General features: G+C 43.5%; 1 protein-coding gene across 7 annotated transcripts; it reads right to left on the minus strand.

Moving 5' to 3' along the window:
- Positions 1-970: 970 nt before the first annotated feature.
- LOC103627916 (uncharacterized) lies at positions 971-12,341 on the minus strand. Of its 7 annotated transcripts, XR_002262590.3 has the most exons (4): positions 11,783-12,341; positions 11,273-11,718; positions 5,377-5,817; positions 5,021-5,282 (listed from the first exon to the last, which is right to left on the minus strand). XR_002262590.3 is itself a non-coding variant. In XM_020538754.3 (3 exons), exons 1-2 carry the CDS (start codon positions 12,277-12,279, stop codon positions 11,322-11,324), a joined length of 894 nt encoding a protein of 297 aa, XP_020394343.1. In that variant the 5' UTR covers positions 12,280-12,341; the 3' UTR covers positions 971-1,274; positions 11,273-11,321. The 7 variants fall into 7 exon arrangements, 6 of the variants coding, with proteins under 6 accessions (XP_020394343.1, XP_035814705.1, XP_020394342.1 ...); XM_020538754.3 differs by lacking the exons at positions 5,021-5,282; positions 5,377-5,817 and adding an exon at positions 971-1,274; XM_035958812.1 differs by lacking the exon at positions 5,377-5,817 and having other exon boundaries at positions 5,011-5,282; positions 11,273-11,706.
- Between the last annotated feature and the right edge of the window lie 639 nt (positions 12,342-12,980).

Genomic DNA, 12,980 nt, shown 5'->3' on the forward strand with positions numbered 1-12,980 from the left:
TGTCGGCTGGCAGGGCGCCAAGACATCTCTCCTTCGAATACAACCACACCAGGCTTCACCGTGGACACCCCCTTTGTGTATAAATAGGACAGTAGAGTTCCTCCAGGAGGACGCACAGACAAGCAGGACACTCAGACGAACACTCTATTCTCCAACCAGTCTTCGATATTGACACTTGCTTCAATCAATTCTAGGGACTTGGGAACTTTTCCTCTCCCGTCGTGCTTGTAATCCCTACTGTAGGCACCTCGGTACAAGTAATATAAGCCTCATGCCCCTCTGCTGGAAGTAGGGTCTTGCATTACACGAACCAGGATAAATCGCTTGTGTCTACTAGCACACCATCTAGATTCTGGCCACACGACATTATTTACTAGTTAGTTAGGACCCTTAGTCCAAACACTGACAAATAAATACTGCCTTACACACACATGAGTGAGGGGGGGGGGGGGGGGGTTGTGGTACCTCCAGATCTAGCGGTGTACTATGCCATACACCAGCATTGTCGCAGATAGGGGAGGAGGTAGGGGCAAGCGATGTATGCTTTAGCGTTAGCATGTAGCCCCTACAGGCACTAAGGATGTCTGCAGCAGCGCCCTCTAAATTTTATCCCCTAAAGAAATATTCTCTGTCCTTTACAGCACACTCTAAAATATTCTGTCCTCTATATCTTCCCAGTCTCTAGCAACGTCCTCTAAATTCGGTCCTCTAAATCTACAGTGTTAACTGATTTCCTTTTTCCATTACACGATCCTAAAAAATCGTCCGTGACTACTAAAATGGCTAACTGCTACTGTTCGGTCACAAATTAGAACATTATTATGAAGGAACTCAATACTTTTAACAGGAAACATTCACCACATATTTAAAAAATTGCGCACATATGGCTGAAACATAAAATTAGGGGGAAAATCTATTGTTTCTGTTTTGGTTTGTTTCCTGTGACTTATCACCGATGTCAAAAGAATCATCAAGGAATTCAATACTTTTAATAGGAAACATCCATCACATATTTGAAAAGCTGTGTACATTAGGGGGAAATCAGTTGTTTCTGTTTTGGTTAGTTTACTGTAACTTATCACCAATGTCAAAATAATCATCAATTTATTAATGGGTACAATAACTCAGGCACAAATAAACCAATTGAAATAGCACCAACCAATGCAGTCCCAAGCTACCCAGATATGTTTAGGGAGTTGTTAAGCAGCAGAGCAGCAGACAATTTCACTTGCATCGCAGGACATCCAAAAATAGGTTCTTCCATCGTCATCAATCTGTTTATATGCAAAAATGAAACGAATAACTAAATATTCAGGAACCAGCTAGCATTTCTAATTCATTGCATTATTGGTCATTTCATTTAAACACCCATTTTCCTTAGCACAATGCAATCAGCAACCAAGCATTTTATATAGAGGTAAAGATGCGATGGTTCTTCCCGTCCAAACAACAATGTCCTTACTGCTAGTGCATGCTAGTTGCCTACAAATGATGTTCTTGTTAAGTTTATAAAATCGATGATGTGCTTATGACATATTAGTTCAAACTTAATAGTTTATGCAATTGTTTCAATTCAGTTGCATCTACCAAGAAACACTTATTTCATACTTCGACTTTGGTTGGAGGATGCAAAGAGGACTAAAAACTGATAGTGCCAACACTTCACCTGATCAGTGCATACTAGAATGTCACTTGATAAACAATTGTACATAAAATATATAATCTGACCAATGGCTATGAACACTTAAGAAGTAGTTCAATCTCACTTAGGAAATGATTAAATCTGTTCCTTTGCCTATACAACAAAAGGATGAATCTAGGTATTTAAAGTAAATAAAGAATCTTCTTTGGGAAACAAAATATGTTATTAGAAGATAGAGTAATAATTCATGAGATAATAAGATAATAAAATACTACCCTATAGTTCTATGAGCTGTGTAGAGTAATAATTCTCTTATATAATTTTAACAGTACCAGAATAACAATAATTCAAGGTTCCATACATGATGACAACCAAGTTAAATGATCATGCAACACTGAAATTAAGAAGGTAGGGAGACTGTACAATGTTTCTTATACAAAATAACTTTGTATAGATGGATGCAAGATAGAAAATGTGATATCAAGATAAATAAGATACAAAATGGGACATTGGGTTCGATGAAATATTTATTTTGTACAAACCATATATAAGAAATATAGTAGCTTTGAGGAAGTATCTTCCTAACTTCAACTTGGTAAGCAGGAATAATAGATCATATGACACCTATTTAGATGTCGACTAAATTAATCTGGCTACTGGAAAAAATATATGGGATCCAAACAGGGTAGTTTCCTCTTTGTTTTGTAGTCACTCACATATTCTTTGTTAATTGGTTTTCGTTTTTCTTATTAGATTGTTGCAAAATATCTTCAATGTATTAGCTACAACTAAACAGATCCACATACAAATAGGAGAGACCGTCAGCAAATGAACCATGAGCAGATCTAACCAAAAAAGGTATGATATACATGGAAGTTTCTTAGAAGCTAGCAACCATTCAAAGGGGAAGGATGACGATTCTTGCACCTTAAACGACTAGGGTCCAGGGCGGACTACCAAATCGAAGGAGGACGATGCTAGTGACACGATTCGTTTGGTGTTCTCGGCACCAAGCTTGGAGGTCAGAACGAACCAACATATGAGTTTTGGTGATAGCAACCTTGGGGCGAAAGGCTAGTGTAGTTGTTCGTCGGTGCTCTGTGGCGCCCACGACATCCGACGCCGCCGGCTGGTTGCTGCTTTGCGTAAGGAAACCAATCGATGCGAGTGGTCCTCACCAAAATCAGGTCGACTCCGGCAGCCTGGTGTGGTGGTGCCTAGCTTCGCGTCCGACATCCTAGCCGCGGGCGTGCCGACGGTGTGGTGGAGATGGTTGCCAGGGGAACGGAGATGGAGAGGAAATCTCCGCATTGGCGTGGGATTCACTGCCGACCGGTGTATAGCGGACGTCTGGAGTCCGCCAAAATTAGGGGATGGACCACGAATGGTAAAATTTAGATTACCATGTACCAGACACTGCTGGAGGTGTTGGGAACGTCTGTGTCCTCTAAATTTACCGGACAAGATCACATACAGACTCTTGTTGGAGACAGCCTAAGGGGAACGAAGACGGAGAGGAAATCTCCACGTTGGCGCGGGATTCACTGGCAACCGGTGTATAGCGGAGGTCTGGAGTCCGCCACAATTAGGGGATGGACCACAAATGGTAAAATTTAGAGTACCATTTACCCTACACTGCTGGAGGCGTTGGGAACGTCTGTGTCATCTAAATTTACCGGACAGGATCACATACAGACTCTTGTTGGAGACAACCTAAGGGGAACGAGTTGCAGCAAGCGTTGAATATGGTCTAATATCAAACGAACCAACAGATCAATGATCATACAAGATAGGACTGCAGGTTGGTTGTTTTCTTCGAGGTGCTGAGAGATTATTTCATCTTCAATTTCTCTTGCTAGTGGGAAAGAGCCTGACAATTCAACCATTTCAGGTTCTGTAATGCATACCGTAAAAGACCACAATAGTTCCCTGTATTACATACTATCACTAAACAGCTTGCTCCAAGCAAGATGTTAGTTTGTAAAGCAAGGTCCAGTGTTTGTATGCACCTGTTACTCTTTCTTCTTTAATAAAATGAAATACGGTTCTCCTGTATATTAAGGCCATATTTGGAAAAACAAGTCGTGTTACCCATTTGTCAAGGTATCGCGACTTTTCATTCATCTCCGCCAAGGAAACGAGACAGGGTAGTATTACGAGACCTTTACAAAGTTCCACAGCATCAGAAAACCCGCTATGGTTTCTGAGAAGGGCAATATAGGAATCTCTCGTCCGAAAAGTCATCGCAGCATGATCGATCCGAGATTCTCTCTATACCGCACTTGCCCCTTTCGGGTAAGGTAGCCCTCCACTAGCTTTTCTAATTAGTTAGCCAAGGGCATCCATACCACCTTTGTGGTAGCACTGTTTTTCCGGATGGTCGTTTCATGTTTCAATTAACAAATGATCTTGTCATGAACAATAATATCTGTTTTTGAAACCTGTGCTCCGCCGAATGATAGCTGAGAAGGTTTGGCCTGGGATGCTTAGTCGGAAACCTGTGCTCCCCCAGCAGTTTTTGAAGTTCATCGAAGAAACATACCACCAACTTACTATTTCATTGCCTGATAGCTTTCAATACTTACAGCCTCTGCGATACGCATTAGCATCTATTCTGAGATACCTAGCTCCAGAATTTGTTGATGCGAAAGCTGAGCGGTTTGACAATAGAATACATAAGGGGCTTTTTGATCTTCTCCTTACCTGGAGTGAGGATTCTGGTAGTTCATGGGGACATGAAAGCAGCAGCGACAATCGTCGCGAAATTGAGCGATATAAAAGTAATCAATATACGAGGTCACTTGACAAATTTTCATTTGACAGGGAAATGACTCAACAGTTAGCTATGAACTGGGTTTCAATGAATATAATGCCATTGCTTTATGGACCTTGTTTTGATGATAATGCAAGAAAGATGTCTGGCCGGGTGATATCATGGATTAATAGTTTATTCTTGGAACCGTCTCCAGTTCATCCGCGAACACTCGAAGCATACTGATGGAGGACGTTTTGGTTGGAGGGACAAGCAGAAAACTAGTCACTTGCGCTGAAGAATATTTTGCAGACAAATTTGGACTTGTTTCCTGCTTGCATAGATCAGGTAAGTTTAGCTTATATTCTTATGCCTACATTCTCAATATCTTGATAGGTAGACTAAGAGGTTGTTTGGGATGGCTTCAGGTTCCAACTCCAATGTGGAGCCATAGTTTTAAAAAATAATTTTAATCTAAATAATAAATAAAATGACTTATCTAAATGTCTCCACAATTTTCTGGAGCATATAATGACCTGCTCCACCAAATTTACTGGAGTTGGAGCTATCCCAAATAAGGCCTAATACACATCTGCAATGACGTTCATATCATATGAATCATGAAATAGTCACATCAGCTCTAAAGAATTATTCATGCTAAAATTTTCTTCTCAAAACAATGCATAGATTAATTGTTGATCTTATTGACTGCTTTATCATCTACAAGTTTACACTTAACAGTTTTTTTTCTTACAATGAATGGGCGGTACCGATGGTGTTGGGCATTACCGGGCTTCTGTTGTTGGCAACCTTCCGGATTCCTACCAACAGTTCCAGTATAAGTTGTCCTCAAGGCTTGCCAAGGACCATCCTGACCTCAGTGAGTATCTGTGCAAGGAAATAATGCATCAGGTCCTGGCTCCTTGGATCGAAAATCTCAATTTTGTGAGACTGAAGGAATCTGGCTGGAGCGAGAGGTTACTCAATAGTCTTTATTATGTGACATGGAAACATGGTGATCAGTTTCCTGATGATATTGAGAAACTTTGGAAGCAATACTCGCAATATCATCCCAGTTTTGAACTTCTTGATCACCAGAGGGATTGAGGACTGCAATGTGAATCCATCGGCAGAGATCACTGGTGCATTTGCTACTTATTTTTCTGTTTCGAAGCGTGTTAGCCTATATCTTGCTCGGATCTGCCCACAACAGACCATTGATCACTTGGTCTGCGAGCTATCTCAGAGAATGCTCGAGGACAATGAAGGCCTGGGAAGGTTGATGTCATATTGGAGTTTTCCCAAGGGCCTACTGCCTCTCAGGTTGCAACAGTCATCGATAGCCAGCCTCACATGTCCCCCTTCTTGTTCGTGGTCCCGGAGGCATTTATTTTATTTATTTATGTACATAATCATCCTGGTCCTAGCACTCATGGAGAAGAAGAAAAATTAAGATGCTAAAGAAGCTAAATAAAGAAAGCATCAAGTTTGACTTAAGAAAGAAGAAATATTCACTAGTATTAAGTTGCATGCACTAACCAATTCAACTCAAAAGCTTAAGCTGATGGGAAGAGGTGTGCAATTCACTTATATTATATTCCAACACTCCCCCTCATGTCGAGCCTCTCTCGGGTCTCAGACGTGGAATAGGAGCGAGCAACAATTATTTTATTTAATTGCGCTAGCCAGGATTTGAACTCATGACCTCTATACCATATTAAGTTGCATGTACCAACCAATTCAACCCACAAGTTTAAGCTAATGGGAAGAGTTGTGCAATTCACTTATATTATATTCCAACAACTAGTAGAAAAACAAAGCATATCTCAGAGATGGATTGTTATAATTATAGTGAACTTGGTCATCTTGCTCAGTAAGAAGTAAAAGTTCAAGGAAAAGACATATGACACAAGTGATGATGAGAACAACAAAATTGTCTTCACGAGGAGACATAAAGAAAACACAATTCAACAAGAAAAAGAATGGTGCCAATGCCTTATGCTCAGTGGCGGATCCAGGATTGATGCAAGAGGGAGGCTACTAAGTTAATACTATAACAAAAAAAAATTAAACCAAACAAAAAAATATATAATTGATGTTTAATATAACACAAGAAGCAAGATATAATTTAAACATTCAAGAAATATGTAGTCTAAAAATAAGTCAATCACAAATTCACAAAATTAACCTCGGGCGGTCGGGCCTCGGCTGCTCCCGTACTGCGGTGTGCGGTCGCCGGTCGAGCGCACTGCGCGCCTGGGCCCTAGCTGGCCGGCAGGCCGCCTGGCGCCTGGCGGTGCTGCGCTGCCGCTGGTCGCTGGAGACAGCTCAGACTGGAGAAGTGGAGAGGACAGAGGAGGCAGCCAGGCAGGAGGCGTGGCCGCGCGGGCCGTGGGCGAGCGCTCTGCGGCGCTGGAGCCTGGAGCCCTGGAGGTGCGGCGGCTGGAGCAGTGGAGCCTAGAGAGGAGCTGCGGCAGCTAGAGGCTGGAGCTAGGGTTGGGATTTGGGGCTGAGCGCGACGGTGGGCCTCTGGTGGGCCGCGAGTGCCGCCCGGGGCTGCAGCCCAGGCAGCCCCGGGTGGAGATCCGCCCCTGCTTATGCCTATATTGTTGCTGATTGGCTTACCAACATTGACTTCACAAGTAACTCATCTTCATGCGCTAGTGACGATGAAGACAAGATGGTCGCACTTGCTATTGACTTTTCTTCTCTACCACCATCACTGCCATCATCCACTACACACTCATGTCTTATGGCAAAAGGTGATCGAACGGTATAAAACTATGATTATAGCAATGATAGTGATAGCGATGAAGAATTCATCGTTCTCACATATGATGAATTAGTTGCCTTGCTTATTAAGTATACTCAAATCATTAGAAAAACAAGACGAAACAATAAGAAACTAAAACATGAGAATAAGTCTTTACTTGCTAACTATGTCATAGAATAAAAAGCCAGTTACGAGCTTAAAGAAGAAAATAAAACTATGTCATCTAACCCTAAAGAGATACATGAGGAGCTCAACACTAGATTTAGCTCTTTGAAAGAAAACTATACTCATGTTAAAGTTAATCATGATAACCTTGCTATTGTTTATGAGCTCTTGTTTAGTGAAACACATGTTGCTACTAATCCAATTGAGATTGATATAACAACCTCATATGATGAATTTATTGAAAGCATGGAACATTGTACTAAAAGCAAATGCAATAAAGTGGTAGATAACAAGCTTCTTGACGAGATTGAGAAAATCGAGAAATAAAATGAGAAGATTGGACAAGAATTGAAAAGATAGTAATCAAGAGTAATATTGTCATAGAAAATGAAGTGGTTGATAATGCAATGGCGCTTGACAATGAAAAACTTAGAGAAGAAAACAAGAAACTAAAACAATAAAAAGAATCATCTTGCTACCAATTAGCAAAAATTCATTAAGGGACAATACCACAAAGTGAACTTCTCATGAATATTGTCATGAAAATGGACAAAAGCAGTATTGGTTATCGAGCACATAAAGAGAATAAATATCAACAAGAAAACAAGACAATACCTAAGCCTAAGTCAAAGAGATTCTTTGAGTATGGAAAAGAAGCACATTGCATGATAAGGAAAGATGCAAGTGACAAAGTTATGTTCTTAGGCCCACCAAACAAGAATAGGCCTAAGAAGATTTGGGTTGGAAAGGCTTTGGTTGAGAAGGTAGTAGGCCCCATCGAGTTTGGGTGCTTAAACATCAAGCTTGATCTTCCTTGCATATAGGTGAAGTAAAGACCGATAGGAGTCATTAGATAATTGAATGTGGATGTACCCAACACATGACCCATGACCCTTGAATGTTCACCTCACTAACTGAAGAAGTGGATGATCAAGAGAAGATACCTTTAGGGACAATTCAAAAAAGGAAAGTCAAAAGTTTGGGCAAAGCGGCAATTTCAAATGACCAGTCAATATCTAATGTGCTCTTAATTGCATCATTGAGTCTCAGTTCGCTATCTGTTGGGCAATTATGTGATCTTGTCTTGCAATACCTATTCACACTTTCACAGAGGAACAAGTTGTATCCTAGAAAGATAATAATCAATTCATACTAAAAGGATTTAGATACAGCATATACTTGGTTGATTTCACTTTCCAAGATGCCAACTTGAAGACATGCCTAATCACTAAAATATCACTTAGTGGTTATGGCATAGAAGGCTTTCTCATGTTGGGATGAGGACTGATAGCACCTGGGGGAAGGCATACCCCAGGCTATTGCAATGATGTGTTGAAGGATCTTGGTCAAAAGGCCCCATGCACCCTAGGTCGATTATCGATCTAGCCCCTAAAGCTTCATATGCTTATGGACATCTACCAAATAAGCCCATAGGGCCCTTCACGCCTCGGGGCACCTAGCAAGATAATCCTTAGATCCCCTTGCGCCCTAAGGCATCTCACATAAGTCCCTAAGCCTCGCAACCCCAGGGCACCTAGCAAGCTAAGCCTCATGGCCCTTTTGTGCCCCGTGGCACCTCATAAATAGGGTCTGTTTGGTTGGGCTGTGGCTGTGAAAAAAGTTGCTGTGGGCTGTGAGCTGTGGAAAAAGCTGCTGTAGACTGTAAGCTGTTAAAAAGCTAAAAACCGTTTGGTGGAAACCACTAAAAGTCGTTAAAAATTCTTCAATATATGTTTTCATAGTTCCATCCGAAAAGCCACTAAAAGCATGTACAGAGGTGCTTTTAGATTTGCACTACGAGAAAGTCGGCTTTTAGAAAAAGCTGCTTCCTGGATCCAGCCCTTTGGTTGGCTTTTGGCTTTTAGGGAGGCAAAAGCCAAAGTCAAAAGTCAAACCAAACACACCCATAATCCATTAGGCTCCTCGTGCCCCAAGGCATCTAGTAGGATAAGCCCTCGAGCCCCCTTTTGCCCTGATACCTCGAAGTCATACATTTGACCGCTACCATGATTGAAAGGATCACATACCATGACTGAAGAGGAGGGACGACGACAGAATCGACATCCAAGAGGGTGTCAAGGTTAGGAGGTGGGGAAGAGCCGACAAGAGGAAAGACGTCCTTATTGAAGACCATGTGATGGGAGATGATGATACGGCAAGTGAGGAGATCGAGGCACCGATACCCCCCTGTGATTAGGGGAGTACCAGATGAAAAGATGAGTGGATCAGGGCGCAAGTTTGTGGGAAGCGATAGTAGGGATGTTGGGATAGAAGGCACACTCGAAGACGCGAAGATGCTCATAGGAGGGGGTGGTATCGAAGAGGGCAAAAAACAGAGTGGGATGGTTGATCGCCTGGGAGGGAAGACAATTAATGAGGTATGTGGCAGTGTTCAGCGCCTTAACCCAGTAGTGTGTGGGAAGAGAAGCTTGGAAGATGAGGCAACACAACATGTTGGTGGTGGTGCGAATCATGCACTCAATCCAACCATTTTAAGGGGAGGTGTAGGGGCACGAGAGTCGCAGCTGAACATCGTGATAAAGGAAGAAGATAAGAGGAGTGGTCAAACCCACAACCGTTGTCACGCTAGAGAGTACGAACAATGCGGTCGAACTGGGTGGAGACCCAAGCAAAAAAGTGTGAGAGCTTGGTGAATGTGTCAGGCTTCAAATGCAAAGGGAAAGTCCAAACAAAATGAGAGAAATCATCAGGAATCAGTAAGTAATATTTATACCCCAAGAGGTTGAAAACACAAGGTCAAAAGCCTGAGTAGCCTGGAAGGAGAAACTAGGGAAGGGGAGGCAAATATTTCGATCTAACTGACAAGCATGACATAACTATCAAAATAAGCCCCTGCTCCAAGAGATGACTGAGCTGCTAAACAATTTGTACATGACATCGAAGCCAGGATGTCCAAGACAACGATGTTAGGTGGTGGACAAAGTAGTGGCAGCCAAGGATGCGGGGAATACGTGGCGACGGAGGGAGCGGGCAGACACATAGTGTACAATGGTGGGGGAGGCGCTGACGGTGAGAGTGCGCCTAGGCTCACCGGCATAAAATGCCCGCGCAGAGTGTACAATGGTATCAGTGCTGACAGTGAGGGCAAGCCTAGGCTCGCGGGCAGACACAGAGTGTACAATGGTTGGGGAGGCCGCGTCGGGAAGGGCGTGTGGCACGAGGCCTAGTGTTGAGGAGGGCAGGCGAAGGGGCCACGATGGCACTCCAGCTGTGAGAGAGAGGGAAGGAAAGGAGAGGAGAGGAGAGAGAGAGGGAGACCGGCTTCCATAGCTACAGTTGGACAGCGAGGAGCGGGGAGAGGAAGGCAGTGGCCACAGGAGGAGGAAGGGGGGGGGGAGAAAACCTGACTTGATACCATGTTAGAGGACTTAACCTTGATTAGGGTAGGCATGCATGGGAATAGTATACAGACTAGGCCGAAGGTCATTACATAAAAAAAATTGACCTACAGAGGGTAAGACAACCCTCGAGTTTTGTATTAAGAAGATATTCTCACACAGGTCGAGAAAACCTCCAAACCCATGTCCCACACATACACATCGGCATCGAAGCCCATGTGAGAACGACCGTGATGAGGGCTGAGACTTAGACCTGTGTTTTGGCGTGGCATAGAAAAGGGGATTTTTTTTTTAACCACAGCCTGAGGACCCAAGGAGTGCTACTCAGACCACCTAACCAACTCGGCTAGAGGCCCTTTCACAAGGCCATTACATCAGAAACACAGAATAATCTAACATTGATGAGTGATAATATTTATAAAATGGTTGTTAAGATTTTTCATCTTTGGTGGTTTGTTACAATGAAGAACATAAGATATATGAAGTCGATTTGGTATTTTGTCATCTGCGGATGTGAATCTATAAATGTGAAGTTTCAATGCATATTTGCGATTATATGAATCTAGAAGTCACAGGCTCACAGCATGACATGAAGTTGGGCTGGTTGTACAAACTTTGGTATCCGCATCATCACTTGAAAACCCCTTTGAGAGGAGAAAGTCCTTGGACGTTCCTGGGCTTGCATGTGCAGCTGCTGGTGGTGTTGAGGTTTGCGCCGCAGGTAAGGCATAGACCCTTGCAGTTGGGGTTGCACACTGCATCCAAGGTGATCTCCAGATGAATCATGTCCCGGATGTGCTTGGATATATCGATTTCCTTGTCAGCTGCTGGGAAATGCAGCCGGTCATCCCAGTCGATATCTTGATCTCCATCCATGGCGCAGGCTAGCGAAGCACCACCTTTGTCGTCGTCCTCTTGAAAAATCGTGCCGAGGTCTGGTTCCTCCTCTACTGGGTCTTCTGTCAACAGCAGGGAGAAATTGGCAAATATACCTTGAGGAGCTGGCTCAGCACACCTGAAAGACAGCCTTAAAAAATTGCTGATCACATGACAGGAATTTGGGTGGCATTCATCAACTATAGACAGATCACCTGAAGCAGCCGAGGGTGATGACGGTGCGCACGATGCCGTCCAGGCGCAGGCGGCCGCGGCGCCTGGTCACGTCGACGGAGACGAGCACGGGGGTCCGAGGCTGCGCGCCAGTGCTGTCCAGGGTCCCTCCAGCCAGGCCCAGGTCAGCGGCGCGCGCGCGGGAGTCGGGGGAGGAGAGGTCCCCTAGGCCGAGGCGCTCCAGCGTGCTGGCGTACTCGAGGTGCTGGACGGCAGCGTCGCGGCGGTAGACGACAGCTCCCTCCCATGGAGAGGGGAGCCCGTCGTCGATGGAATCCGGTTCCGGTTCCACTCCAGTAGCGTCCAACTCGACGGTGAAGAAGTCGTCGGAGACGGCCGTCCTCCTCCTCGCACTAACCCATGGAGGCGGCGTGGAGGAGCGGAGAAGGGATGACGCCCTTTGAGAGTGGCGGCGGAGTGAGGGGCGGAGGAGGGCAACCGCCGCCGCCAAGGAGACGGTAGGCTGAGGATAATACATGATGGGATGGAGACGTCAGCAAACCGCGCTTCTTCTGCTCCTCCTGCTCTTTCGCCTGCCCATCCATATTCCATCAGTAGCGCCCGAGATGAATAATAAGTCTAACCAAGAAATAAATAAAAAAAAACTAAAATATTTTTTGACTGAAATAAAATAGTCTTTCTTTTTGTTATTAAAAGAATCTCAGCAAGGACGGACAACAAGAAACGAGCAAAGATAAGTATTTTCATGACAACTTCTCTGACATGTGCCATATTTAAATACAAATTAGCTAGCCCGAACGTGAATTAAATGTATGCTAGAATCAAGTCTTATATATATAATGATTCATGATACAGAAATCAATGTCACATATTTATTATATAATAGATATTCTGTATAAAATATCTAAATAATTATATCATATAACCATAACGATCCCTGCAACTATAGTTGACCGGGAGACGATGGCCTAAACCTCTCCGAACTTATCGTAACATTCTTTATGTTCCTCATCTTGTGGTACATGTTCTTGACCTGGTGTGAGCTTAGCAAAATTGAGCTCACAAACATTCATCGCTCAACAAGTTGTATGGAATAATATGCATGAGCTCACTTACGGTAGGGGCTCATGTCAAGTGTAAGGCTTATCAAGAAGAATAGTTAAGACTTAGCATTACTTTTAATAAGCTGCTCAAAATTTTATTAGCAATTGCTAAGTG

This window comes from Zea mays, chromosome 5 (genome assembly GCF_902167145.1).
Source record: "Zea mays cultivar B73 chromosome 5, Zm-B73-REFERENCE-NAM-5.0, whole genome shotgun sequence".
In the NCBI taxonomy this organism is placed as follows: Eukaryota; Viridiplantae; Streptophyta; class Magnoliopsida; order Poales; family Poaceae; genus Zea; species Zea mays.

Bases quoted from the DNA above. Each gene is read 5' to 3' on its own strand.
- LOC103627916 (XM_020538754.3), bottom strand. From the start codon at position 12,279: ATGTATTATCCTCAGCCTACCGTCTCCTTGGCGGCGGCGGTTGCCCTC. The intron at 11,719-11,782 runs GTGATCTGTCTA...CAATTTTTTAAG, and splicing joins ATCACCCTCGGCTGCTTCAG to GCTGTCTTTCAGGTGTGCTG.